The sequence below is a fragment of the Pyxicephalus adspersus genome, chromosome 2 (assembly GCF_032062135.1).
Source record: "Pyxicephalus adspersus chromosome 2, UCB_Pads_2.0, whole genome shotgun sequence".
Taxonomy (NCBI): domain Eukaryota; kingdom Metazoa; phylum Chordata; class Amphibia; order Anura; family Pyxicephalidae; genus Pyxicephalus; species Pyxicephalus adspersus.
In genome coordinates, this window is record NC_092859.1 from 34,224,583 (window position 1) to 34,251,795 (window position 27,213).

The 27,213-nt window shown below is 37.9% G+C and overlaps 1 protein-coding gene across 1 annotated transcript in view; it reads left to right on the forward strand.

Moving 5' to 3' along the window:
• The first annotated feature begins 4,691 nt into the window (after positions 1–4,691).
• CCND2 (cyclin D2) overlaps positions 4,692–27,213 on the forward strand; it is a 44,452-nt gene continuing 21,930 nt past the window's right edge. Inside the window, exons 1-4 of the mRNA XM_072400371.1 lie at positions 4,692–5,513; positions 7,752–7,967; positions 13,142–13,301; positions 25,120–25,268. Of these exons, the coding sequence (XP_072256472.1) occupies positions 5,319–5,513; positions 7,752–7,967; positions 13,142–13,301; positions 25,120–25,268 (720 nt within the window). The 5' untranslated portion in view covers positions 4,692–5,318. The remainder of the gene's footprint in view (positions 5,514–7,751; positions 7,968–13,141; positions 13,302–25,119; positions 25,269–27,213) is intronic.

Below are 27,213 nucleotides of genomic sequence, written 5' to 3' on the forward strand. Positions count from 1 at the left end.
TAACCCTAAATACAAAAGCAATGCTAACCAGTTATTTAAGAATAGCTGAGCCTTTAGCTACTAATTAGCAGTAAATACATATTTTTATATATTGGAAAAACACTTTAAATACAAATTATGTTTATTTGCAGACAACAAGAACAAAAAATATTTATTAGAGCCTATAGAAAACATTTACTCACTCAGGTGTGTTTAGGACCAGTGTACTTCTGCCTAAAATAATGTAAAATGTAACAGTTACAAAGATTAAACTTCCAATACATTTTAGATTCCTGGAATGACACAAGATTTATTTTCTAATTAAGGCCCTGAGGAGTTTGAGACAAGAAAGGTAAGTATATTTATCCAAGTGATGCATGTAGATAATATGGGATCTGACTGGTATTCAGGGTCACTAGACATCTTGTTAATTTGGCTAAGGATTTTGTTCTAGGTATCCTTTGAGAGATCAAACCTTCTGCCACCCAGACAGCATGCTAATCACACCCCGGAAAGAGAAGCTTGTCAATGGGTTTTGCTAAAAGAAAAAAATAAAGATGACCTTTGTTATATAAAACTATTTATAAAATGATTGACTGTGAAGATTCACACAACCTCCTCTGTTACAAAAGATAAAATAAGGAGTGTGTTCTTTTGGTGAATTTTAATATTAATGAATTAATATTTAAGAGACTTTTCTTCTTTTTTTTTAACATCTGGGGGATGAAACTCTTGACAAAACTGATACCACATCTGCTGCCTACAAAACTATTAATCATCAGACTTTTTTTTACATTGCCTATAGGGGATGTTTATATCATTTATAACCCAATTGTAGGCCCTATTATTGTCAGTTCAGCTATAGTTAGACACCACTCCATTTAAAACCCATTTGTATGTACACAGAAAAACTTAAAACATAAACTAAATATTCAATTTTTTACAAACGTAAATGTAACAAATGTAAAAAAAAAAAAAAAAAAAAAAAAACAACAACAAGCAAATGTGGTTTATTGTTCATATTTATTTATTTTTCTATCTAATAAAATGTAAAATGCATCTGCCTAACACTTTACATTTTGTATGGAAAAGTAAAAAACAAAACAAAAACAAAATACACAACAGCTCTGAAGCTGGAATGTAATACAAAATACAATAGTGTCTCTGAAGTGTTAAACAACCCACTCCCTGTATATAGGATCAGTGAGGCAATAGGAAAAAGGAAATGAAATGGGAACTTGAGAGTATTTGAGAAAAAAAAAGGGATCATGCTGTTTGAATAGGTCATTGCATTTTGTTCATAAATACAGCCTATACTATACTGTAAGAGGGGAGGGGCAGTGGATGGTATGTTCCACTTTCTCAATGATGACATGAATTTATCAATGGCTTGCTGGCAGGGCAAGAAAGGGTTAATACATAGCTTAGATTAGATTGTGCTGTCAGAAGTATACTTTCCAGCTCTTGTAAACCACATGATGTAAAGGGAAATCTTTCTCAACATGTGTTGTACAGAAAAACCTTCACAATACTACCAATATTCCATTTCTTTAAACACATTCTTGATGCTGAACACAATCCCAGGCATAGAATAATAGTTAGTTATAAATAATGAATAAATAATTAAAATATTTGGGAATGTATGTAAGTCAGCGACTTAACAGAAAAGTAAGGATCAGATGTAAATTTAATACTGTGGGGAAAAAAAAACAACAAAAATGAACTCATATAGGTCTTTACTAGGATTTTATTGAGGAGTGCTGCCTTGCTGGATATTCTCCACAAACTTTTGGGTTACAGCTGCTAGCCTATTATCTTATGGTAATTCTTTTGCTTTTTTTCAACCTGTTAGGAGATTACATATGTTGCACCTAACTGATAGCAAGTGTTTTTTTCACATTTTAGTTAGTGATATAGAGAGAAAGCTTTCTCCCCAAAAAGAAAAAAAAACAGAGTCTGCCCAGTAACAAACATAGCGCAGTAGCAAGCTGAGTACAACTATTGGCTATGCAAATACAGAAGGGGGAGTCACACAGCTGCCTAAACTGTTTCTCACACTTAAAGCAATATTTTCACTTTTACTCTTTGGTGTTAGGGAGTGCACAGCAGCACCAGGGGTTCAATGTTTGTCATTGGTTCTATTAGGTGACTTTTTCACTTTAGCAGGACTTTCTAATAACCCGTGTCATTTTTTTCCCCTTTATACAACATTCAGGTTGGGCTGAGCAGGTATTAAACGGGACGTGTTTAGACCTTACAAATTATACACACCCGCTGTACAAATATGCAGCTAGCATTGCTAATTCTGGGTGTCACTCTTTTCATTCATTGGATCTTATCAGGGAAAATAAGTATTTTATCAATTAAAAAGAAGGCAGGTTCAAAATGGCAGAATGTATGTGCACTTTTCTACATCTATATGTTTCTTGTAGTGAAAATGGTGTGAACAAAACAATTATGTGGTTAAAAAGAATGCCCCAAATTTCCTTGAAAACATTATCTTCCTCACCACACTCTGAGAAGATAATAGCAGCTACTGACATTTGCTGCAAAATTTTCCAGGAATTGTCACTGGCAGCTCACTCTACATTAGCAAATTCAGGCTCATGGCCATAGACAAAACACAACACAGCGATGGATCTCAGATAACAGTTATATATATTCACTTAACTATAAAACAATCACTGGTCTTATAGAAAAATTCACCTTCTTTGCTCTGATTGTCTCACAGGTGATCAGTAAGTAGACATTTTTAGTGCAATGTAAAACTATTATGTAAGAATCCTTAGCCATATGTAAACTAAATTTGATAATTAATTGAATAGAGTTCTGTCAATACAAAAAAGTAAAATTTACTGACATCGGCTAACTGCAAACTACACAACTTTGGGTAAAACACCCATCATTTTCTTATGAAATACAGCCGTTAGTATTAAAAATAAAAAACCCACAAAGCCCCAATTCTAAAAGTCTTTACCATAACCTCATGTTTTTTTAATCCTCATTTTTAGAAGACCAGTTGTCTTATACTAGATAAGCTCAATCGATCATGTAAAAGGTTTAGTTAACAACCAATCAACTTTTAGCTTTTAGTGTACGCAGATACAAGATAAGTCCTGATTTGTTGCAGCAGGCATTATTCTTCATAAATGAGAGGAAGAAGAAGAATCAATAGGACCTCCTTTGACATGGAGAACAATATGCACCAAGGAGCTTTAAATGGAAATGAAGGGCATTTATTGTATTGTGAAGACAAATGGATTATCTCCTTTAAATGCTGCCCCAACACTCTGCTTACCAGTTAAACAAATATTTAAGAGATCCCAAGTACCCTACACTAAAGAAATAAAACAGATAAGCTGAAGACGAGTTCCATTGGCCAACAATGTTTCAGTTATTAAGGAAAATGAATGGAACATTTGGGCATCAACTCCATTAACGCAGAAATACTTTGCCCTTGTGGGAATCATGAGGGTTGGGTCCCAACTTAAGTTTGCAAAAACAAAGGCCATAGTTGATTTGAATATCTAGTTCACGTTCCAGGTGCCCATACAGGGGAGGACATTTTCATACAACACTAATCATTTTTAGATCAGTCAGTTTACAATCCGGAAAGAACATAAATAACAAATATACATTTGTTACGATAAGATTTTTGTTGATTATCATATAAAGAATGTTAAACCAGCGACTGATTAAAAATGTCATTTGCAACAACAAGAAAAGATTCATTTGTTGGAATTCTTTGTTTGTATTTTCCCACTTTGAAGAAACCATTGTTACTTAATTGAAATGATCAATTTCTGGATAATAGGAGCATGTCACTGGTTTGGCTGATTTAATAATAATAGTATTTCTTGGTGTGTGGCCAATAGTAATGTTCACACAATAAAAATAAAAACCTTGAACGTAGCGCCCGTCAATTTTTAATGCAGTCTGTGCCCATGTTGGGAAGATTCACTTTAAATGGTGATCTGGTGATCATTGTAACCTTCACTGACGGAAGAGAAAAAAATCTGCATTTTCGTGTTGTCACTGGGTAAAAAATACAGGGCAAATCTTCCACTTGGGACATCTGGGAAAGTTTTATCTTTATGTTTGTGTTTCTCACTTCCAGTTGTGAATAAAATCTCCCCAATGGGACAGACAGCAAAAAACAAAGCAAAAACCTTGGGCACCCTTCTCATTTAATCAAAAACTAAACAACAATGTTTTGGGTTTTGAATATAAAATGTAATAAATATGGTAACGCTTGGCAATAAGTTTGCTAAACGACTTGATTCATCTGTTATAAAATGCTGTTTTAATGTTTTTGTTAAAAAAGTTGATTACAAAACCATCTCATGTCACCTCAGTCGATAAAAATTTCCAAGACCGATCATTTAGCGTAGCAGAACGTTACCCAGCAGAACCATCCTCAATTTGTTACACTTTTTCTATATAGATATTATTCAATCATACAACCACATTCCATTCTTGAATATTATTCCTTTGTTATTTAAAATATAAAAAGATCACTATATTTTCACTTAATTGAAGATAAGCCTTTGTACGCATGCTGCATACTTTAGCAAAACAAAAATGATTTGAGAGGTCTCAAAACCCATCTGATATGCGGGTTTGTTTTATCGTTTTATCCCCCCTGAATATTTATGGGATTCAGAAATAAAAGATTTATGGATCTCTTAGATCTTGTGGGCAGGGTCCTCTCCTCTTGTCTGTATGGGTCTGTCATTTGCAACTCCTATTTAATGTAGAGCACTGCATGATATATTGGCGCTATATAAACCCTGTTTATTAATATTAGAATGGATGATTCTATAAAATGTATATTCTACCTTAGGACCCTACTATACCATCCAGACCTTTCCAAAGCCATCTATAGCCACCTTTGCTTATATTACTTTCTTTCCCAAACTTTTTTCTCTACCTCCCACCAAGCCTGTCCTTGCAAAGCAGCACCTACAAAGTGACTTAATTATTTCTTTTTTTCTGTATAAAGCCAGAGGGGGGCGGGCTTTAAAGAAGAAAAAAAAGTGTAAGAGCTGTCATGTGTGCCCTTATACTAGGGCCTCCTGCTTGCTGTGTAGAGAGAGAGAGAGAGAGGAGGAAAAAAACTTAAAAAGTCTGGCCAGCTGCTGTTCTACATAATAACACCAAGTGGCTGGGCCAGCCCCAGTGCAAGCTGCGTCACTGTGCAGCCAGGGAGCAAAGTGGGGAGCCTGCTGTGAGCCTGCTGTGCCCTGCTAACAATAGAAGCCCCCCAATCTTCTCTCTGCTCCCCCACACGTATTCTGCACCCGTGGATACAATAGTGTCAGAGATCCGAGGCGGCCAGCATGGAGCTGCTGTGCTGTGAGCTGGATTCTGTCCGCAGGGCTAAGTCTGACCCCACGCTGCTGTTTGACGATCGGGTGCTGCACAACCTGCTGACGGTGGAGGAGAGATATCTGCCCCAGTGCTCCTACTTCAAATGTGTGCAGAAAGACATCCAGCCCTTCATGCGGAGGATGGTGGCCACCTGGATGCTGGAGGTTAGTGGATTGCATGGGATCACAAAAAAGTTTGACAGTGTCTTGCAAAACTTTGCTGCATCTGTATGGAAGGATTGCAACGTGGTGAGATCTGCAATGCTGGGATCACATGGCGATCCCTACATAGCGATCTGTCATACACTGATCGGGGGGTCTGTGTGGGGTGGCAGGATAGGGACACGTGTTTTACACTTTAATGAAATGCTTTGCAGCAGAAAAAATACAATCGTCTGATCGGTGTTGTTGGGGGTGAGGTACAAGGAGAGCCCCCTTTTTGTTAGTCCCCTGTGATTAGTGCCCACGTATGCACACAGCTCCCATGCATTGCCCTCTTTGCGCCATGTTTCACCCCCTCCCCCCCTCGGGTACAACGTGGGGGATGTGTCACCTGACACATGGGGGTCGCCCCTTGTTCCCTCAAAAGATGGGGGGTCCAAACACAGGGAGATCTGCTTTTACTAATGTGACCTTTAACTCATATAAGTCTGTGATTCCTGACACTCGCATTATTTAGGGGTGCAGTTTTGCCAGATCAGCGCACCCCATTCACCAGAATAGGGTAATTCTCCCAGCATGCAGATTGGGGTGTCTGCTGATTGTGGGTGGCCTGATCCTGCAGTGAATGGCTTCTTATCTGTGTATGGCATACATTCATCCTGTATAGTTCATGAATCCGGGTGTTTTTGGGGTGATTATATACTGAGCCCCCTTATAAAAGAAGGGTGCACCTCTGGGTTTATGGAAGCCCCCCCAGCAGCCCCCCAGCCCCATCCCAATCTCACCACCCCTCCTCCTTCCTTCCTTCTATAGCAGCCATGCTCTCCTGCAACCCTGGGACCTCCTGCCCCCTCCCCATTCTTCGAGGTTTTTACCCCCCAAAACTTGCTCCCCCGGCTCCCACAATTGTCGGGAATGATGCAGGGGGCTTTCATCTCCCCGTCCCCGCAAAAAGCGGCCGTCTAGCCATTTTTTAAGTATTTTTAAATATTTTTTGAAAAAATGACGAAGTCAGAATTAGTCCCAATGGCTGGGGTGGAGTGTGACCTGAATGTCTCTCCCTCTCTCTCCTTTGCCTTTTCCCAGGGAGCAAAGGGGGACTGTGAATGTGGGATTCATCCTAGGGAATCATAATATGACCTGTTAGAAACTTTATATTAAACATTTGTCTGATTTTCTGCCGTGTTTAATGCATTATTTAACCATGTCCCCTCCCTCTCTCTGTCCCTTTCCCTTTCTTCCTCCTCTCTGAACCCCAATTCCTACCCCTTTACTCCATACTTTGCCATTCTGACCCTTTAAAACTATATTTCCTCTTATTTTATCCTTTATATCACTTCCTCTGTATATTTATTTTATATTATTTTTTCCTTTCCTGATCACTCTGCTGTGCTTGCCTCCATGTTGCTTCTTTATACTTCATGTTCCTTGCCTGTCTTCTTCATCCTATTTGATTCATTTTTTACATCTATTTTACTTCTTATATTTATATTTATTATATGTTTGCCCTCTCCCTTATTTGTTACCCCATTGCTGGTTCACCATTACCCATATTAATTCACTTTTATCATTTTCTTTCTCATGCTTCTGCATGCTTGCCTCCATCTTGCCTTTCTACCTGCATACTTTGCTATTTGGATACTTTGTCCCCTTTGCTTTTTTCGTTAACTATTTACCTAATTAACCCTTTATTTTGTCCCTGACACCCCAAACTATTTACCTAACGGCACCTTTAAATATATCCCTATGAATAACTTTTCTTTTTTACTCCCATGCTTGTGCTTTTACATCTTTGCCTTTATGTTGTCACTTTTCTCTGGCATATTTCTTTTATCATTTATTCTATTGTTATTATTTAACATTTATTTGTTGTTTTTGTCATTTTTCACCCCTTTTCACCCCCATGGCTTAAAATATATATGTATTCTTTTAACCTTTACTTTTATCTTTTTTTTTCACACAATATACTTCCTAATTCTTTCATATCACACCATCTCTACTCAATATATTGCTTTTTCATTCCTTTTCCATATGTTTATATATATATCCTGTTTTCTTGCTGCATGCATTGCTTACTATATATCTTTCACTTTTTATTCATCTAAATTTGGTTTTTATTTTATGTCCCCCCCCCCCCTCCGATCTCCTTATTCACTTTGCCCCTTTCACTACTTTTCACCCCTGCCACCCCCCCTTACCCATCTATACTCCCTGGCCCCCTTCTGTTCATTTTTTCCATAGGTCTGTGAAGAGCAGAAGTGTGAGGAAGAAGTTTTCCCCTTGGCAATGAACTATTTGGATAGATTTTTAGCTGTGATTCCCACCAGAAAGTGCCATTTGCAGCTTCTGGGGGCGGTCTGCATGTTCCTCGCCTCCAAGCTGAAAGAGACTATACCTTTAACCGCAGAAAAACTTTGCATATATACTGACAATTCCATCAAACCCCAAGAGCTGCTGGTAAGCAGCCCCTGTTACCTAAAATAAATATATACATTTTTTTCCTTCCATGGAAAAGGTATTTCTGTTTTAACACCTTAGGAAATGCTCTTGTCACGCTCAGGGTTAGACCTTTAAAGTTCATTTTAAATGCCTTGAATGCTTGGGATTTTTCTAAATATTCTAGACATTTTTTTATTTATCTGTTTTTAGTATTTATAATAGATAATTTGTATACAAAATTTACAATATTTTTTTATCATTCTTGGGAAAAAAATGTGATCTTTTTATGAACATTAGATTTTTTTAATATGAAAACTTTTTAAGTTTGTTCTCTCAGGCACTTTGATAAATGCGATTGTATAGATAAAACTTTGAGGTGAAAGCAGTTTGACTTCATATGGTGTTGGGTTCCTCTGACTCTTTAGTGGTATCTTATGCCACCTAGTGGCGGAAACTGGATGGCAGCTATCCAGGAACTTGTGGGATGGTTATTAATTATTTAATTTAGGACTCCATCAAAGAATTTGTTTAAAACGAGAAGTTCTTGCATGTGCATTTTATTAAATATATATTTAATTATTGTGTAATATGATATGGTGTATGACATGCCTAAAGAAACATGTCAGTTTGTTGTTCAAGGGGTTGGTTTTCTTTAGGGTTATGAAAATGCCTCCAATTATTATTTGCATTTAAATTCCCCACCATCATTAGAAGAATTAGGAAAAGATTAAAGCACTACAATCATTTAAAGTGGGTCAATTAAATTCTCACAACATTTTAGTACACATCAGCATTGCAGAAAAGCAGAACTTACTTGCCATAAGTGCAATCCATGTTGCTCCAGAGCCCTCTGTGTCACAGAAAACCTAAGAAGCTAAGCAGGCCACATTGTTACTAGTCACCATGAACATTCTAGTAGTTTCATGTCATTAGAGATTGTTGTCAATCAAGCAAGCGCTAGCAGACCTGCAGTGAGATAAGTACACAACAATCACTGGTTTTAGCACCTGTCTCTATATATATATAGCTAGATAAATATACAAATATATATATATATATATATATATATAGATGTATACATTTAGCTATGCCTATACACATATAAACCTCGTGCACATGTGTGTGGGTGCTGTAGGCATTGGGAGGTGTATACATTATGTTGGAGTTAGGTTTAGGTGTCATAGCACTTAGCGGTCACAGTTTTTAGTGGGATTGTCCTTCAAGATTCCTGGCTGTAATGAGTTGCTGTTTATCTATTTGCACTGCTTTGTTAAGGCTGGTTGTAGGTGTTTGCTATACTTTACCATTTTTGCAATATATTTTGGAAACAAATACAGCAATTTTGATCTGTAGTGTAGCTTGATCTAACACACTTTTGTACAAATTACGATTCAGTGCTTGATAAAATCTTCAAATGGATCAATTATCTCTTTAGCTTTTGGTTATATGTAATAGATCTTGCTTCTATTATTTTCTGGATGAGAGTGCTGTATTAGTTAAAGAGTACCTGTTATTGGTCTCATAGCTAAACTGGAGTGCCTACACATAGCTCTGAGCAATGTCCTCAGTTTCCCCACACTTTATGTGTAAATCCAAACCCCTCGGACTAATATGAAGGAGAGGGCTGAGGGTGGGCCACCCCTTGTCATTATTTACATATATATGTGGTCTAATATTTATAGACCTGCTGGGATAAAGGGTGGTGGGTTAGGCACGGATAAGGGAAGTTGAATGTCTTTGACACAGAACATCTTGTCTGCTTACATCCGATGGCCAAAGTACATTAAAGAAGACTTCTACATTCATTATAAGAGTTGTGATAAATTGAATAGATTGTGTTCTTATTTCCCTTATTTAAATATCCAAATTTATTCCTTCTTGGCGTACATGGTGATTATTAATGTCTTTTAGATACTAAACTTTTGCTGGTAAACCTGCCCCTGTGGCAGTGGGGTCATACAGGTGAGTAGCATCTACAATCCCTCTACTGATCCTCAAGTTTGAAGGTGTGAAATATATCTTCAACATATACTGAAAGGGCTTCCAGACAGACTAAAATCCTGCAGCATTTCTGCACCCTAGCAGAGAAGAGGGTAATCTGTGTTGGAAAGAGCTTTGCACTGTAAAGTTCATCTCTCACTCTCCTACCTTTGAACTGCCTACTGTACTGGCCGTGTGTAGAATATTATCTATGAAAGGCAGAGGGGTCTAATATGAGAGGGGAACTGCTCGGAAAGAAAAATTCACTGTATAGACAAGCAGCTTTTCTAATTCCTCTCTAAGGCCTAGTCTCCACATTCACACGCCATGCTAAAATGTGTTGTGGTACTTTAGGAACAAGTTTCTGCAACACAGTCAATGCATTCTGTGTGGATGTGCTTCAATACAGACACAGCATTTTTTTTAGGCAAAGCAACATGGCAACAGCAATGGAGACTGCCATATTGCGAGGGTGTGCAAACAATGCGCGGTTATAGCTCTTCAAATGCGTTTGAAGTAGGCAAAAAAGTGAGGATTTGGCCTTACTCTTAAAAGTATTATTCACAAAGTGTTGCAAAGTGGACTTCCTCATAGGAAACCAACTAGCAAATTTAACTGCTTGCTATCTGTAAGGAATAGAAAGGAAACAGATGTGTATATGTGTGTATATATATATATATATATATATATGGCATGGAAGGGCTAGAACCATGATTAGCCTTTTTTGTGTCGTGTAAAATCTCTTTACTGGAGCTTCCAATAGTAGTAAAAACAAAACGGGTTGACCCCACTATATCCAAAACTAAAACAAAAATGTTTTGGTTGAAAATTTGAATGGCTTTTTAAAGAAACTATTATAAAACTGTGTACTATGACAAATCTTTTTTTTTTTTTCATGCTTCCCTTCACTTGATTTGGAAGTTTTATAGTCTTGTCTGCATGTATATTATTTGCTTGCTCCTCTTGTGGAGGTGAGGTCAGTACCAGTGAAGCTGGTTGCATTTAGCTTCACAGTTTCAGAAGACCCCGTACATCCAGAGAAAGTCATGAAATCTGATTGGTATTTTGCTGGAGCATTGTGCTCTGGGTGCTGCGTACTCATAAAGGCTAGAATGTGTGTTGGAAGACCTTTTTGCCATTTCTTGTGTTGATGTGTTTTTTTATAGTGTAAACCCAAAAAATCTTCACCTAATGCACTTTGCAGTGCTTTGTAATGCATTCATTTCAGGTCATGGTGCAATGCTTAAATTTAGCGTGTTCCTTTTTCAGTCATCGCTCACCAGCTCAGTGTGACTTGGAATAATGAATTGCAGCCTGTGCATGTGTTGGTCTTGTGCTGAGCAATACGGCCCAAAGCATATGATGGTAATGTGTTCTAGAAGTACCTGCTGCCCCCTAGATTGGATTACCTGGCTCTTGAATTCCTAAGTCATGTTTCCATTTTTGCTGCTTAGGTTAATGGAATCTGCACATCACGATTGCTCTTTGAACTGCCTTAGTAAATAACACCCAACAGAGTGATAATATTGTGCTATCTTCTGTTGTGTGCAAGAGAGCAACTTTCTGTTTACTGTGAAGTTTACCGCATTAACGTTTACAGTATCAAAGCATGAGCTATTCATATAAGTACAGAGTGCATTCTCACTTGTAAAATCCACATTTATAGCATGGTTATTTGCTAGACTATCATAGGAGTACCTGGGTGATCCAGAAACCTGCAATGGATCTGGTCTAGGATTAAAAAAAAATGCCAACAAATAGCAATTGATTTAAGAAAATCCATTTCCAGGTTCCCCCATAATAGTCTATGTTTTCCAGTCTTTTAGAGCTTTATAAAATCAGGCCCAATATATAGAGAGCTGGTGATGAAATGTCATGATTGGGGACCTTTGCTAAAAGGGCTGCACCTCTGCATGAATCATGGCCTCCAAGACCAGAGGCTGTAGCACAGAAAGGTACAGTCTGTGCATTACAATCTGTGGTCACTATAATGATATTATTAATCCATTACGTCTGCTGTACTGCTCCCCGGACCCATATGTTAAGAGACCTTCTCCTCAGACCATTTATTTCAACAACAACCTATAAGATTATTTGTGAACCCAAGAGATGTTGTGTGTCTGTAAAAGCCTTCTTTGTGTAGATATCTAAAAGTCCTAAAACTTTTTTTGGGTTCTGCCATTTTGGAAGTGATGTTGGCAGTCCCAGCACAGCTGTCATTCAAGTGACACTCTAGTACTCACCCTGTCAGCTACAAAATTGTAAATAAAGAAATGCAGGGAGGTCGGTGGAGCTGGACCAGCACAGAGAGTATTTAGAAACTCCCAGAAGAGGAGATGGCTGTAACACGCAAGAAGTGCAGGGTTGTGCTAGTCAACTGACTATTAAAAATAACAGTATAGAAAAACGAAAATGATGACAGGGTCTCTTTAACCAATCACAAACGGCACAAACGTTAAAAGGATGCATATGATGGAAATGGAGGTAGTTATTGCAGGTCAGTAGACTAAGAGAGATATTATTAGGGCAATATAGATGTTAAATTTATTTATTTAAATACATTTATTTTTTTGTTTTTGGTACTTTTATTCTTGGGGTGTGGCATGGTATTACATTTAATAACAAAAGAAATAGTTATATTCAGATTACTAAGAAGTTATATGCAGATCTTAACATTTCCTGTAAAAGTTCCCTCTAACCTTTTAGCCCATTGATGTGTTGAGTTGCTGACCAGAAATGAGGCCAAAATAAACTTTTACAGAAAAAGCTTAAGATTTGCTTAGAACCACAGCTCTCTTTATGGGTAGATCTATTATTTATGAATTGTCATAAAGCTGCTGCATTAGAAGTTTCCAGGTTACTGGTATCCCAATGTAAAGGTGATGCCGGGCACCACAACACATGGGAACAAACTACAGTGTCTTGTTGTCTGTTGTGGTAAAAACATAGCGCATGCCACCCTGGGGATCTTTAGGCAGTCTAATAAATGAATAGTTTCCCTAACAAAATGCAAACAACTATGTGCTAACTGCTGCAATGGTGAGGCCAAAGAAATCGTTCTGCACTTTGTAACTTTTAGCCGCCATAAGGTGAACAAGGTTTTCAGATTTTTAAAAGAAGTCCAGCAGTCCTCTGCCCAATAATAAGTACTTATACTCCATACCGCATGTATGTTATAACACACAAACTCAGCTTTGTGGCTTTTTTTCTAGGAATGGGAACTGGTGGTCCTAGGAAAATTGAAGTGGAACCTTGCTGCTGTGACACCACATGACTTTCTTGAACACATATTACGGAAGCTGCCTTTACCTAAAGAAAAATTGCTTATGGTTCGGAAGCACGCACAGACCTTTATTGCACTCTGTGCCACAGGTGAGTCCCATCTTTATATATATGGTGTTAGTATTTTTTTTCTCCTCTTTTGGTCATTGTTCATTTTCAAATCTAATTCTACCTGCAAGTCCTAAACACTCATTACACTGAATACTCATTACACTGAATAAGAAAAGGTAATTTTACATGCAAAAATAGTAAAAGTACCTGAATTTATTTTTTATTGGCCTTCTGTAATCCCATGCTAGAGGGACAAATTGGGTTAAGGGCAATGTTCTCAACCAAGCTGAGCTTCTACTAGATTGAAGGTCCAGGGCCTGGTTATGTTCTAGATCTGTCTGTGTAGCACTGCTCAGGTTTAATGAGAATCTATCACTGTTGTGTATTTTTGGAAGTATTTCCATCTGAAAGTAATTTTTTTTATGTGATTCTTTATTATATGCCCTTTGTTCGATAGCTTCATTGGCTGCATTTATTTTGCCAATGTGAAGATTATATCTGTATATTATGGAATGTGGTCAGCATTCCTGCCAACAGACTGATGAGATCAATAAGACTCACAATGTAGTTTATCAGGCTGACCTTAACTGACCTGCGTTAATACAGAAAAGTATGGCAGTTTTTATTAGAGTCATTGTGTCATACTTTTATTCAGAAAGCAGAACCTTTATAATGAGCAAATAAGTCTGACCACATATATGTCTATAATTACAATTCATGGGTAGGAGCACGGTTTGTATAACACACGATGGTGATACTGTGTACAGGGAGCTGCTCACTTTGTCATGAAATTCCTTACCATCATTGCATAGCAGCATTACAGCACATGTTCACTGTGACCAATGATAGTCTGGTGTGATGCTATTTTTCATGGGGAAATAAAAATAAATTAGATTATAAACTAGATTATATAATAAAGTGTTTGTAAATTCTGTTTTACTAGTCCCCTTCTGATCAGTGGAATATACCACTGAAAATGTGTTTTTGTATCTATATACAAAATACTTGCCAAAAGTCTTGTGATCTGATAATACCAAGTGCCCTCTACCAATTATTACTCCTTCCCAATTTATCTGAATTACAGATTTCAGTGAATAACTTCCTCCCTGTTCACTGAACTCATGGCTCACCTTATTACCAGCTTCCCAAATTATCTTGTGTGAACTATAGAACACCTCCCCCTTGTTGTGCAGACGAGATGAGGGTTAAAGTTTTGTGGTTGACATCGGGGGGGGGGGTTAGCCTTGGGTAATAATAATGCTCTTCCATAGTCCGCATACAGTGAGGTGGTGTTGTTACTTTAAGGCAAAAAGTGTGTTACTGGCAGAGATACCAGGTAAAATAAATGGAACTCAAACCTGAAAAAAGAAAATCAATGCAATCCCCATATGTACTGGACTGGAAAGTTGCAGACTAATACATTATGTTCTTGGGTTTAGAAACAGTTTAAGGACATGCTTAATGTTTGCATGCTTAGACCATCTCACAATGTCCTCTGGACTAATTAAAAGTTACCTGGGGCTCTAGTTTACGTAGGAGTAGCAAGGAACTGTCCTAGCTTTGGGACACACAGACCAGTCAGGTCTTATACCTTTTACTTGTAGTTTTATTCCCTAAGAATGCTCATTTAAGGCTTTTGTGTTCTGCACATTTTCTACCTGTGTCAAATTCAGGAGATTTATATATAATGTAGGGGCTACATTTTCTCATTTAGTTTTGGATGCTGCTTGGGTCCCTTAGGGATGATTCTGTCTTGGAGACACAACCAGGCACAGATATGGGGAATTTCCTCTCTTTGACAGTTGTCACCGAAAAATGTTCCCGTTGGAAAATGTACTCTCCATCTGTAACTTTGTCAAATTATGGATTGGTCACCAGAGGGGCTAAATAGATGGGTGAACCCCCTTCCTAAGGCCACTAGACTTGGGTTCCAACCCGTCCACACCCTATCCAAAACAAAATATGGCATACATTGTTTATATATTTTACTGTCCATGTGCACCTTAAGAAAACCCCCAAAACCTCAAGACAACAGATACGGTAGATCAGCATAGTGATAGTTTATGAGAATGATAGGTGTGGCAGTCAAAGTGTGCATTTTTCTGTACCACACCTAGAGCTTTAATCCACATAGAAGCTCAGGGACTGCTCCTCCACACACTTTAACCCTTTTGTTCTTAAACAGAGGAAGCTACATTACCTATGAAGGCTGGGGTAGCTAGCTAGAACTTTAGAATCATTTTCTAGCAGACTCTGAAATTGTTGGGAACGTTTTGGTAAAAATTGGTATTGAGAAACGAGATTAAAGAATAAAATTTTTAGTCAGCCATGTAACAGCTGTTCTCAAACTTTTTACCCATGGAAACCTTAAAATAGCTGTTTGGTCTCAGGAGAACCCTGATATTAACTGCTGCATCTACAGCTCACCATACAATAAAATGAACTCTGTGATATAAGAATAAATAAAAGGGTAAGGAGAATGGGGTAATTTGGGTGTCTGATTCCCAGGTCTGCATCCTATGACAAAATAATCTTTAGTAATAATAATATTATTGTTATTATTAATAAACAGGATTTATATAGCGCCAACATATTACATAGCGCTGTACATTAAATAGAGATTGCAAATGATAGACAGATACAGACAGAACACAGGAGGAGGAGAGGACCCTGCCCTGACAAGCTTACAATCTAGGAGGTGGGGGAAGTAACACACAATAGGAGGGGAGAAGAATAATAATAAAGGCAGTGAATGTCTTAGTGTTTAGTCACATTTCAGTGCAGAATCCCCTGCTTCTATAATGGCCCATGGAGAAGAGCACCTTTAATTTGGTGGCCAGTGGGAAGAATGATCTTGATGTTGGTGGTCAATGAGAAGATTGCCCCTTACTTCTTTAAATCACTTGTGATTATAGTAACATGATTGGGCAACTAAAAATCACCCATTTAGCTCTAGTCCTATTTCTTTTTAGTAATTAAAGGTGGTGCTTTTTTATAGAATATAAATATGGAATTTTTTTTAGAATTTAAGATTGCTGTATATTGTAATGTTGTTCTGTCTCTTTAAATCTATAGTTTTATGCAGACAGCGGTTATGTTTTCCTTTTTATGATAAAGCCAGTTAGAGCTCATGCAATTGCCATGAGGCTGTAAAGACGCATTTATGTGTGTGTGTAAAGTGCAGGATGAATGTTACACTTTGGTTAAAGTCAAAGTCTAAATACAAACTTTTGATGTCTAAGTTCAGAGAAACAGAGACCACATTTGCATGTCTGCAAGACTAAGCGAGTATGCTATACCACACAGTCCCTCAAAATGTTACACTTTTAGACCAAAAGAAGTAGAAAATGTTGTATTTCAGGTACTTATTGTCAGGGAAACCTAACTTTCTAAGAAAGCCCTTATATCTACATGAAGTATGGGCTGCATTTATCTATTATATGTTCATGGTAGTGAAATCTGCATAAACCTTTTGTTGTGTATTTATATTATGTGTTGTGTTCTTATGTACATTGTTGTGCTTTTTTTTATTTTGTCATCCTTCAATTTTACTGCTTATACTTTTGTGATTGGGTGAAAATCTATCCTGATGTGTAATGATACCAATCTGCAACTCAGTGAGAAAAAGTCATCCCAAATAAGCATGAGCTAAATTATATTTTCAGGTTTAGGTGTCAAAACACAAGGGGGTGCAAAGTCTTACAGTTTATTTGGTTTAGAAAGCAACCACAGCCCGAGTAGAAAATGCTTTTTTGCAGAAGTTTAACAGGAGCGCCTTTCTGATTCAGACCTGTAACCCTGTGAATTGGAAAGCTCAAACTGTAAATCAAGACCCAAGATCATGTTGGACCTCTGCAGAGAGACCATTGTATCTGTACTGAAAGCTGGGGTTTTTCTCCGCAGCTGTGCGGAGCAGTGGGCGCGCTTTTAGCTAATATGTGACTCTTATATAAAGGAAACAAACTGTAAGGCTTTGCACACCTTTAGAATTGATCTACCTGCAATGTGTTTAGCTGATTTAAACTAAATGTTCAGTTATGCTCTGCTGTCACCAACAGAATTGACAGTAGAAAATTGTTTGTAGTGAAAGAGCTTTATTATCTACCTTTCCAGTGGCCCATTTTTCTTTTCATTGAAACAATATTTCCTTAATAATAACTGGAGGTGAAATCGTCCAACATGATGACTATCTAAATGATGATTTCTCATATTCTGGAAAGTTTGGCTTTAGATATAATTCAAGTTTTGATTTACTGTTGTAGATTACTGTTTGTTGAATAAGGCAGACATGAACAGCTGTCTGAAAAGATTGGAATATTCCATATGTATCATGCCTGTGTATGTAGATTTTTAGCGATTGTTAAACCATAAAAATGCGCTTGCCATTCCCACATCAGCTGATTTACTGTCAACAAGCTGTGTTTTTTTTCCACGTATGGCTTTCGTGGTTTCATAAAAACAAATATGGACTGGGAGGTTTGTCTTCTACTGGGAAATGAGCCCACTGGAAAGGAGTATAGCTTTCCAGGAGAATATCTCCTGACAAGGCTTCTATTAAGGTAACATTATAGACGCTCATACCATTAACCGGTTGAGTGCCCGTGTGACATCCAGTCACGTCACTTAAGCCGATGGTCTGGAGAGCCCCTTGATGTTTACTGAATGCAATCAGTGTGTTGCTGGTACACTGGATGAGATTCTCTGTGGATGTTGAAAGGGTTTTCTCTTTAGAGAAAAACATGCTAACATTATGTTTCGGTTTCAGGAGAGAAGTCAGCAATGGCTATACTAAGATGGATTGAATTGAGCTAAGTTGCAGCCATATCCTTCCTTCATCAGCATATTTTAAAAATGCAACACATACACAAAGCATGAAAAGCAGTGGCTGTTTACGAAAGAGTATTCTCTTTGTCCTCTGGGCCTGACACAAATGGACGTCATAGTCTGCTTTATCCTTATCTCCTTCTCCTGTCATTTTATGGCAGGCTCAGTGGATAATGGATAAGACAGGTAATATGTTTCTGCATAGAGGACAGATGTAATGATAAACCATAGTCCGCTACATGTAATGGCCGTAGGCTGGGTGCCTTGTTTATTTCCTGTCTTTTTGTTGTTCGTGCAATAGCGTTTTGATTTAAAGCAATGTTAATACATAAAAGCAATGAAATAATACATATCAGTCCTGGGGCCAAAGACTATGATATCTACTCACTGTCAGAATATCCAACACTTCCAGGAGTGTCAGAATTTTGCATCCTATGCTGCACGGTGGGCCATCCAATAGCAGTATTAATTCAGCTCTATAGGAAGAAAGTATTACCATGGTGGGCAGCAGAAAATTAGGATCATGAAGATACTTTTTCTGGTATTCTGACTTCAACCAGTCACCAATCCAGAACAGAATTAGTGCCTTTTCTACAAGTTCACCTGCTTATCCCTGGCCAACTAGACAGGTAGGTTTTGTTCATGTTACAGCAGGTATGTGGCATGAAGCAGGTTACAAGTAGGTGAACTGCAGGTGATGTGCATTTCTCAAAAAAATGTTCATAAGCATTTCAAACTAATGCCAATAAGAACATAAGCTCAAAGCCCATGCATGCAAGTCCTTAAGATTTATTTTACTTGCAGGAGTGTAGTGGTCTCTGTTTTCTTCATAACAGAGACAAGGCTGATTTATATACATGTGTGTATTATGTGGTAGTGTTGCTATTCCCTCACTTCCTGTCCCCGAGACACAACCAAAGAAAAGTAGAGGGAATTTTTCCCAGGTGGTATAGGAACTGGTGACTCCAAATCAAATATTTTGGTGATGTCAAAAGGTTTAATTTCCAATACTTTCCAACTTGATGACAGTAGCCACCAGGACAGTGCAGAGGGGCAAATCTCTCCAGCGGGGGTCACACATAGCAGTAAAACCTGACTATGGCCTTCTAATCTTTTCACACTCTATTTAAAACTAAAAAAATAGGCATTTATTTAGGTTCTAAAGAATAGCATATATTTTGTTCTTTTATATACCACAAATAGGTCTATACAATATTACTGACTTGTTTTATCACTCATGTAATATTCTTCTATGTGGCCGAGAGAGAGATGGTGTAATATGGATATCGTGACTCATTAGTTTTTTAACCACTGGGTTGATTTTGCTATGTGAAATGATAAATTGTTCTTGCTCTGCGAGATAAGCCTACATTATAATTAGGTTGTCATATTACACTCTTAAAGGTCACTGAACCCACAGCCTAATGTAAGGAGATGATTGGTAATAGCAGTCAGTGTATATGCATGAAGACATCTTAAATTAGAAAAAAAACCCTTTACTTTAGCCACAGAAATTACATAGACATTTGAATGCATAATATGTCCTGATGTTCTGTCTTGTTACCAATTTCATGCTGCAGAAAAGCTGCTTAGAGTCCAGCAATAGATGTTTAACAGGAAATCTATTTTGCCTTTCCAAATACCTCTTGCCATAATTAGGGCTTGCTCATATCGGTACCTTGGACTATAGTTCCCAATGCAGTCCTAACACAAAACATTGGCCTTTTGGCTTTAGTTTGCACCCATTCCCTTTGTTTTCTTGTACTGTTGCATACAGAATTAAGTAGATGTTTAAAAACAGCTCTGGTGTGAACAAGCCTTTACTGTCTTACAGCAGCAGTGCTCCTGGATATCAGGGACAGCTGGATTTGCATGTATGATAAGACCATTTCCATTATAGAGTTTGCTGTAAAATAGGAAAGTTTGGCTTGTCAGTGGCTCATTCTGTGGTCTCATACAAATAGGCTCCTCAGTTGATCTGTCTAAAAACAATCTGTCACTACATGCCCCTGGGGTACTAAAAACTGCAGTGGGGCAAATTTTAGTGATCAGGGCCTGCATGAACAGGTCAGGGTTACCCTGGACCAAACATAAAGTGGGTTAAAAAAAATTTGTCAGTTTGTATTATTCCAAAGGGGCAAGCAGTTTTTTAGGCTCGTTTTAAATAAATGATGAAAAGTTTGCAAGATGATGTAATGTTAGAGTTATTCAGTTACCTGCTACCTTGTTTTTTTATTTTTGTCATTATTGTGAAAGGACCAGAATCCTTTTTGTGTATGACCAGCCTAATTCTACCAGCGTCCTATGCTGCATGAAATCCTTCAGCAGCCTGATGGCTCGGATAAAGGTTGCATGTCATGTCTGTTGCAATGCCATTTCATTCGTTTCCTCTAGAAGGAAAGGTGTGGCATGGTGTTAACCAAAACTTGCAACATGCTCTGCTTTGCTCAGCTCTTTTTATTATACAGCTCGTTGAACTGAGACGTGCATTAGTCAGTTTTCTAGCTGTTTTCCTGGAGTTCTGTGAAATTTCTGAAATTCAGCACCAAAGTGTGCCACTACTGTGAAATCATAAGTTTTGTCAAATCTGACCAAAGGTGCTTGTTAAATGTGCAATTATGCACCTAATATGTAACACAGGTGTTATGTGCTGCCTATGCATGATCAAAAGGATTGTTGATGTCTAAAGTGGACAGAGAATCATCTTCCGCGGCCTCTCACCTTGTGCTGCAAAGCTAAAAATGTCTAATCACTGGGGGAGAGAAGGCCGATGTCTACAGTACAGTAACCACTCCTGGGCACCCATTTTTGCCGCTCCGCATCTGGGAGAGTTGATAGAAATTTTGACAGACATTTGCTGAAGAGGTTAGAAGTCTATGGAAGTATTTGTGCAAACCACCCTGAGATGAATATCTTAAAAACCGCACCTCATGTTAAAAAAGGGGAATTTAGATGGGTTATCCATTGAACCTGGAATGGATTTCTTTAAAGTAATTTGCTATTTGTTAGCAAATGTTTTCAATTCTGGGCTAGATCCATTCCAGGTTTGCTGGATCACCCAGCTTCACTGATGAAAGTGTATCTTCTCCAGCCTTGGAGAGCTTTAATAAATCAGGACCATAGACTTTGGCTCACATACATCTCCTTCAATACTAAGAGACCCACAGTCTTCCTCTATGTGCATGGTCCTCCTTTTTTATGAAATTGTGGTAAGAGTGCTTACTCATCCGATAGGCAATAGTTTATGTTATTCTTGTGTAGATTAAATAAGTAAAAATAGATTTGCTTTATAAATGATTGGATAAAATTGGTATCCAAAATTGATAAAAGTAAATGATTGATTAAAGTGAATCTTCACACATTTTATTAGGTCAACATTTTCAACACCTTAGCAAATCAGCTTCAGTTTCTCTGGATCCGCTTATACCTACCTAACCTGCTCTCAAAATTCCTAGTTTATTTTGTCCTAAAATCGTCTGTCTCTGTGTCCCAGATGGAGCAATGACCTTACTGTGCCATTAGAAAGGTTATGGTCTCTAATCACCTAAAGATATTGTATTGCCATGCTCTTCGTAGTAAGCTTCCAGTTTCCAGAAAAAACAAAACTAATAGAAAAACAATTCTCACAGACACCAGTTCAGCCAAAATCAAAATTGCCTTGGAAGATTGATAAGAAGCAGACAGAGTTTTTAGGAACTTTACTACCATTAACCTATATATACATACCATTGAACCTATACAATGGTATACTACCATTGTATAGGTTCAATCTCCAGGTAATCATTGTAATTTCACTTACCCCCCCCCCAATCCTAGAATTCATTTCTTGTCTTTAAAAACTAGACATGGGAAAACGTGAGAGAAAATAAAACATTAGATGTAAGCTTATTGCCATTTTTTGGATAGTAGGGTTGATTCCCCTGCTATTTTTTTTTTTTTTTGTCCCAGAGATTCATCCTCACTCTTTGACCTGGTGATTATGGCCTTTGGGACAAAAAGTGAGAAAATTCCAAATCTTCCAATAAGAGTCACCAGTTAGAGTGACAACTGCCTATGAAGAGATCTCCCAGCACTTTGATGATCTTCATATGTTGTGTTGTACCTCAATGGTTCTCTACCGTGCGGGACACAGACAGCCACAAACAAAACTAACAGCAGTTTTAACCATTTTGAATCCAAAACAAAATAATATACTATAATTGTTCACGATATATAGAACCCACATATATAGAAAAGGGGTAAGAACCCACAGTCAGTTGCTTGTGTTATGTAAAAACTGATACTTTTGGTATTGTTTTTACAAATGTGGGAATCTTTCCCCAGAAGACATGGTAGACAGATCTCACCATTCTCCAATTTTGCTGCTTCGATGGTCTGCTTGAAATGTACCCGTTTTGAAACTTTAATTTAAAGCGTTTACTTAGCAGAAATTTGAACTTAGCATTGCAAACCACAAATAAATAGCAATAGACTGCCAGTGTTTGTCATCTGAGAAATTCTAAAACATTCATGTATTTAACATGGGCATCAGCCTAGAGTAATAATATAAAAAAAATGACTCTATGTGGGAAAGCCTTGGGCAAAAGGGGAACCTATTACCTTGGTTGTAGAACATAGTGTACAAATATATCTAAAGTGTATGTTATAATGACTAATAAAGATGTTCTCTTGTTTGCCTCATTTTTACTCTGCTAAATATACTATTGTTTTGTTATATCTATTTGATTGATGAATAAAAAAAACATTTGTCCAGTGAGTGGATAACTTCCTGATATCAGCTTTCTATGTGGACAACAGAACACTTTCTTAAGTTTAAGTGTATGTAGAATAAGAAATGAGAAAACGCCTCCTGTCTTAAGGCAATCATGCTTCTCTATACTGTACAGTGTGACAGAATAGGGGTAAAAAAAGACCAAAAATACACTTTTTTTTATTACACTTTGTGGAGTCATCTGTGTTGTTCACTTGCTGTGCTGTCACTTGTCCAGTATTCTTAAAACCCAAATAAACCCAACAGGGAAATGATTAGGGCAGCAATGTTGATTAGTATACTAGTATAAGGTATATAGACATGAAGTACAAATAAACTTTAAAACTAAGGTCCATTGTGTAGCTGTTCTTAAACGTCATATCTGCCTTGCTTTCCAATATTGGCTAGAAAGTCTGACTTGGCTTTTAAATTCAATTTTCTTTACATGATGTATATATTAAAACTGAATACCAGATATGGATTTCAAAGGAGTAAGCTGGGTGCTCCAAATGTTACAACAGAACTGAAAAACCACATTTAAAAGTATCAACTTTAGTAAAATAGTTACTTATAAAGTTGAGTTTGTACCAGACTTAGTTGTTATATAGATACCCTATGCCATTCCCAACAACTTGGCATTCTAGAAGGATATTAGTTCAGTCTTTGTTCTCATGTGTTGCCAGGGATAAGAGCTGTGTTAAAAATCCTACAGGAAAGAAAAACCACATAAGCTGTTAAGTAAATGGGTATAGAATAAGATTTTTTTTGGAGACAAACTTTGTGCCTAGTCACTAAACTGCAGGCATGTGTGATTCTTTAATCAGTAATGGTTTACATTGACAGCGGTATGGTTAGTGTTGGGGTTCTTCAGCTTGTATTTCATTGGGTACTGCTTGTTTTTACGCACTGGGAACTTTATCAGAGGAGCACAAAAATTACCTGAGAGGTTTTTATTGTCCAATCCCCATGTAAAGGCAGGGGGAAAACCAAGTTTTAATGCTTAAGTGAGATTATGAAAAGTGGAGTCTTTTGGCTGGGCAGTCTGGGGGTAGTCATGTTACGGTGACTGTGCTTTTGTGCAAATATTATCTGTTTGTCAATTCAGGTCTACATTATATGGATTTAAGAATTCAACTTCAATAAAAATTATATAAATATATATATTTAATATATTTTTTCCCATATCTGGTAGATCACATGTAGTTGCAATAGGTAAAAGTGGTGTTAATCTGCACGCTATGCAGTTTTGCAAAGATGGATGAACAGAATTACACGTATTTGACAGTCAACATAAATGATAAGTATTCTAACTCTATATGTGACTGTTTGGCCTGGGGTCTGCTTTATAAAGACTTTGCAGCCACTGAATATGGATATATGGTAATGGATCTTGCTCCTATTTAGACTCCTTGGTGGCCTTCATAATGGTTCTCTTCCCCCGCTTTTCTTCATTCCCTCCTTTACACATAAATAGAATCTCTGCTTATCCGCTAACTCATGTGCACAGATTTGGCCCGCTAACCCCCATCCCATTTTATGCATTTATTTTTGTGAGTACGTCAAGACAAATTTTTATCAGCATGAAGGTCACTCACATGACTCTCAATAGCCAGGGATGAGGAGGGAACTCCGCACAATAGAAGCCACACTCTCTTCTCGGGAGACACTTGCCGCACCAATCGCTGCAGTTAATTAACATGGTAAAAAAAAGCAGCCACTGATACAAATTGCAGCCTGTCGCCCAACAAAAGCCTGGGTCAGCATGGCCTTTGATGGCCAAGTTTATGGTGCTTGCTAGGGACGTTACAGAAACAGAAAGGAAAGCTAGATTTTTTTTTTTTGATGCTGATTCCCCTAGTCACTCTGGGCCTCTCGCCATTTGCTGGCTGTCTCATTTACATTTTGAATGACATTAAGGCCGCTAACGAGGTTATTGGGCATTGCAGTGGTCTCTTGTGGCCACACGTAGAGCAGGACCTACAGCAGTGCGAGCTGGCATACTTTCTGTGACTCTTTATGTGGGATTAGAATTGGCTTCATCCTATAAATTTACAACACACAAAATTCTACATTCCTGAAATTTTGCAAACAGCAAGAAGTCACTTCACAACAGCACATACTTCCGAAATGAGCATATATGGAGGATAACATAATATATGTGTTTGTGTTTGCAGGACGATGTCCTTTACTGCCCAGCTCAGGGCCACAGCTGTTAATGCACACTTTGGAACAATGAAGTCCTTTTCCTGCCTGCTACTGACTGACTGGCCTGTTCTCTTGCAGACTTTAACTTTGCCCTGTACCCACCGTCTATGATAGCGACTGGAAGCGTGGGAGCCGCAATCTGTGGGCTGCAGTTGGACGACGCGGAAAACGAACTCTCTGGCGATAGTCTGACGGAGCACTTGGCCAAGATTACTAACACAGATGTGGTGAGTACTCTGTTCATCTCCATATTTTTTCCCTGCTTGATAATTTTTAAGTGTGTACAGCATCCTTGGAAAAAAAAGGTAACACAAGCATCTCTGTGAAAAAAGTTTTGGAATTCCCCTGAAGTTCTTCATCTACATATTATATTTGCAGATGTGGTTTTCTTGAGATCACTGAAACTGTGATAGTTAAAAAATAAAATATTTTCAGTTTTATTGGGTAGGGTGCAGGAAAGGATTAAGTGCACAATGTATGGTAGCCATGGCTGTTAATACTTTGTTTTTTTTGTGTCTCATGTTACACTGCATAATATGTTTTTTTATGGCAAATTATCGCTGTAATAAGTATTGGCTTCTTTCATCCAAAAGTTTTGTCAAATGATATTACTTGTATGGCCAGTATAACCCAACTCAGTCTAGTTGGGTTATACTGGCCATTAAAATTGTACAATGTGCTTATTTGTTGTCCCAGGCATGATGCTGTCTGATACAGAGCCAACATTCTATGCATTTATGTTCACATAAATAGGTACCACTTATTGTTTCTATTATCAGTGGGTTTGGGCACAGCACAGAAGGTTGTGTAGGTGCCCGTTCACAGTCTTATTGATTATTGCCAACCAACTGCAGTGTCTATGGTTTATATACAGCAGGTGATAGGAACTGCTGCAGTTAAAAAGACTTTATAAGGGGAAAAAATGCAATTTGTTCCTTTGTAACGCCTTGTTGACACTAATCAGCCCTAATTAACTCCTCCCTACTCTTCTGCCTTTAGCATTTTTTTTTCTATTTTTTTCTATCTTTTCTTGCTCTGTTTCTGCATGAACTGCAATGTTAAGTAACTTTATGTAGCTAGTTTGTTGCTGGACACTGATCACCTTATCAGCAGGTCTTTTCTATTTAAACAATGGTATTGTTTGGAATGTTTGGAATTTGGTATCTTGCCTGTTTAAGGTTGGAGTTTTGCTTAACCCAGCTTAGCATGCATACTCTCAGTAAATGACAATCAAATGACGCATTATTAGTAGCTTGAGACCACCAAAGCAGGGGCCCTTTCAGCATAATGAAGGTTTCTTTGCTGTCTGGGGCCTATTCTGCTCTACAAAGTCAATACTGTATTAAGCTGTATGGTTCCCCTGGACAGCCAACACTGGCTCTTCCCTCCATGCCTGCTGCTGGTTTGTATATCTTACAATTGCTGGTAGCAGGAAATGATGTGAGCAGAGTGAGACAGCTGGGAGGACAGGGAGTACAACTCATTTCAATGTAAAACACCTCAACATTCTGCCCTGCGCAGGACATGGCTATACTTAGGGGGCATGGCAATACTGGGGTAACATGGTTGGTGTTATCTGCCTGTTGATGGTACAATCTGCTTACCATTTGTACTATGTGCATATCATTGGAATTTGTGGGTGGTAATATTAGCATGTCATCAATATCTACCATTCATTGTATTATTTCCAAATCATTGTTATCTGACTGTCACATGTATTACCTGCATATTGTTGGAATTTTCCAGAATATAGTATTGATTTGTGTTTGCTTAGTAAGTACTTAATTTTAGCTTGTTTTTCTGTAGATATCTTTTCTCCGATGTATGCCACTGTGGCCAATGAGTCAAAAAGTACGAGTGCAGTGCAGAACATTATCATTTTAGGTTACACTGTTATTTGGCCCGTTTACAGTCTGGTCACTATGCAGACTTTTTTGCCATATATTTTCTCCTCACATACATAGCCCCTTTTGCCCACAGGTGGGGGGGGGGGGGGGGGGGGGTACATTATGAGTTGCTGCACTGTGTGACACCAAACCTAGTAACCTTGCAGATTAGTGACATTGGTTGGGGCTTCAGTCATTACTACACCAGAACAATACTTGGGTAAGCAGGATGGCATAACTGAACCAGGAAACAATTACCAGTTCATAAAGATGAGACCAAGGAAAT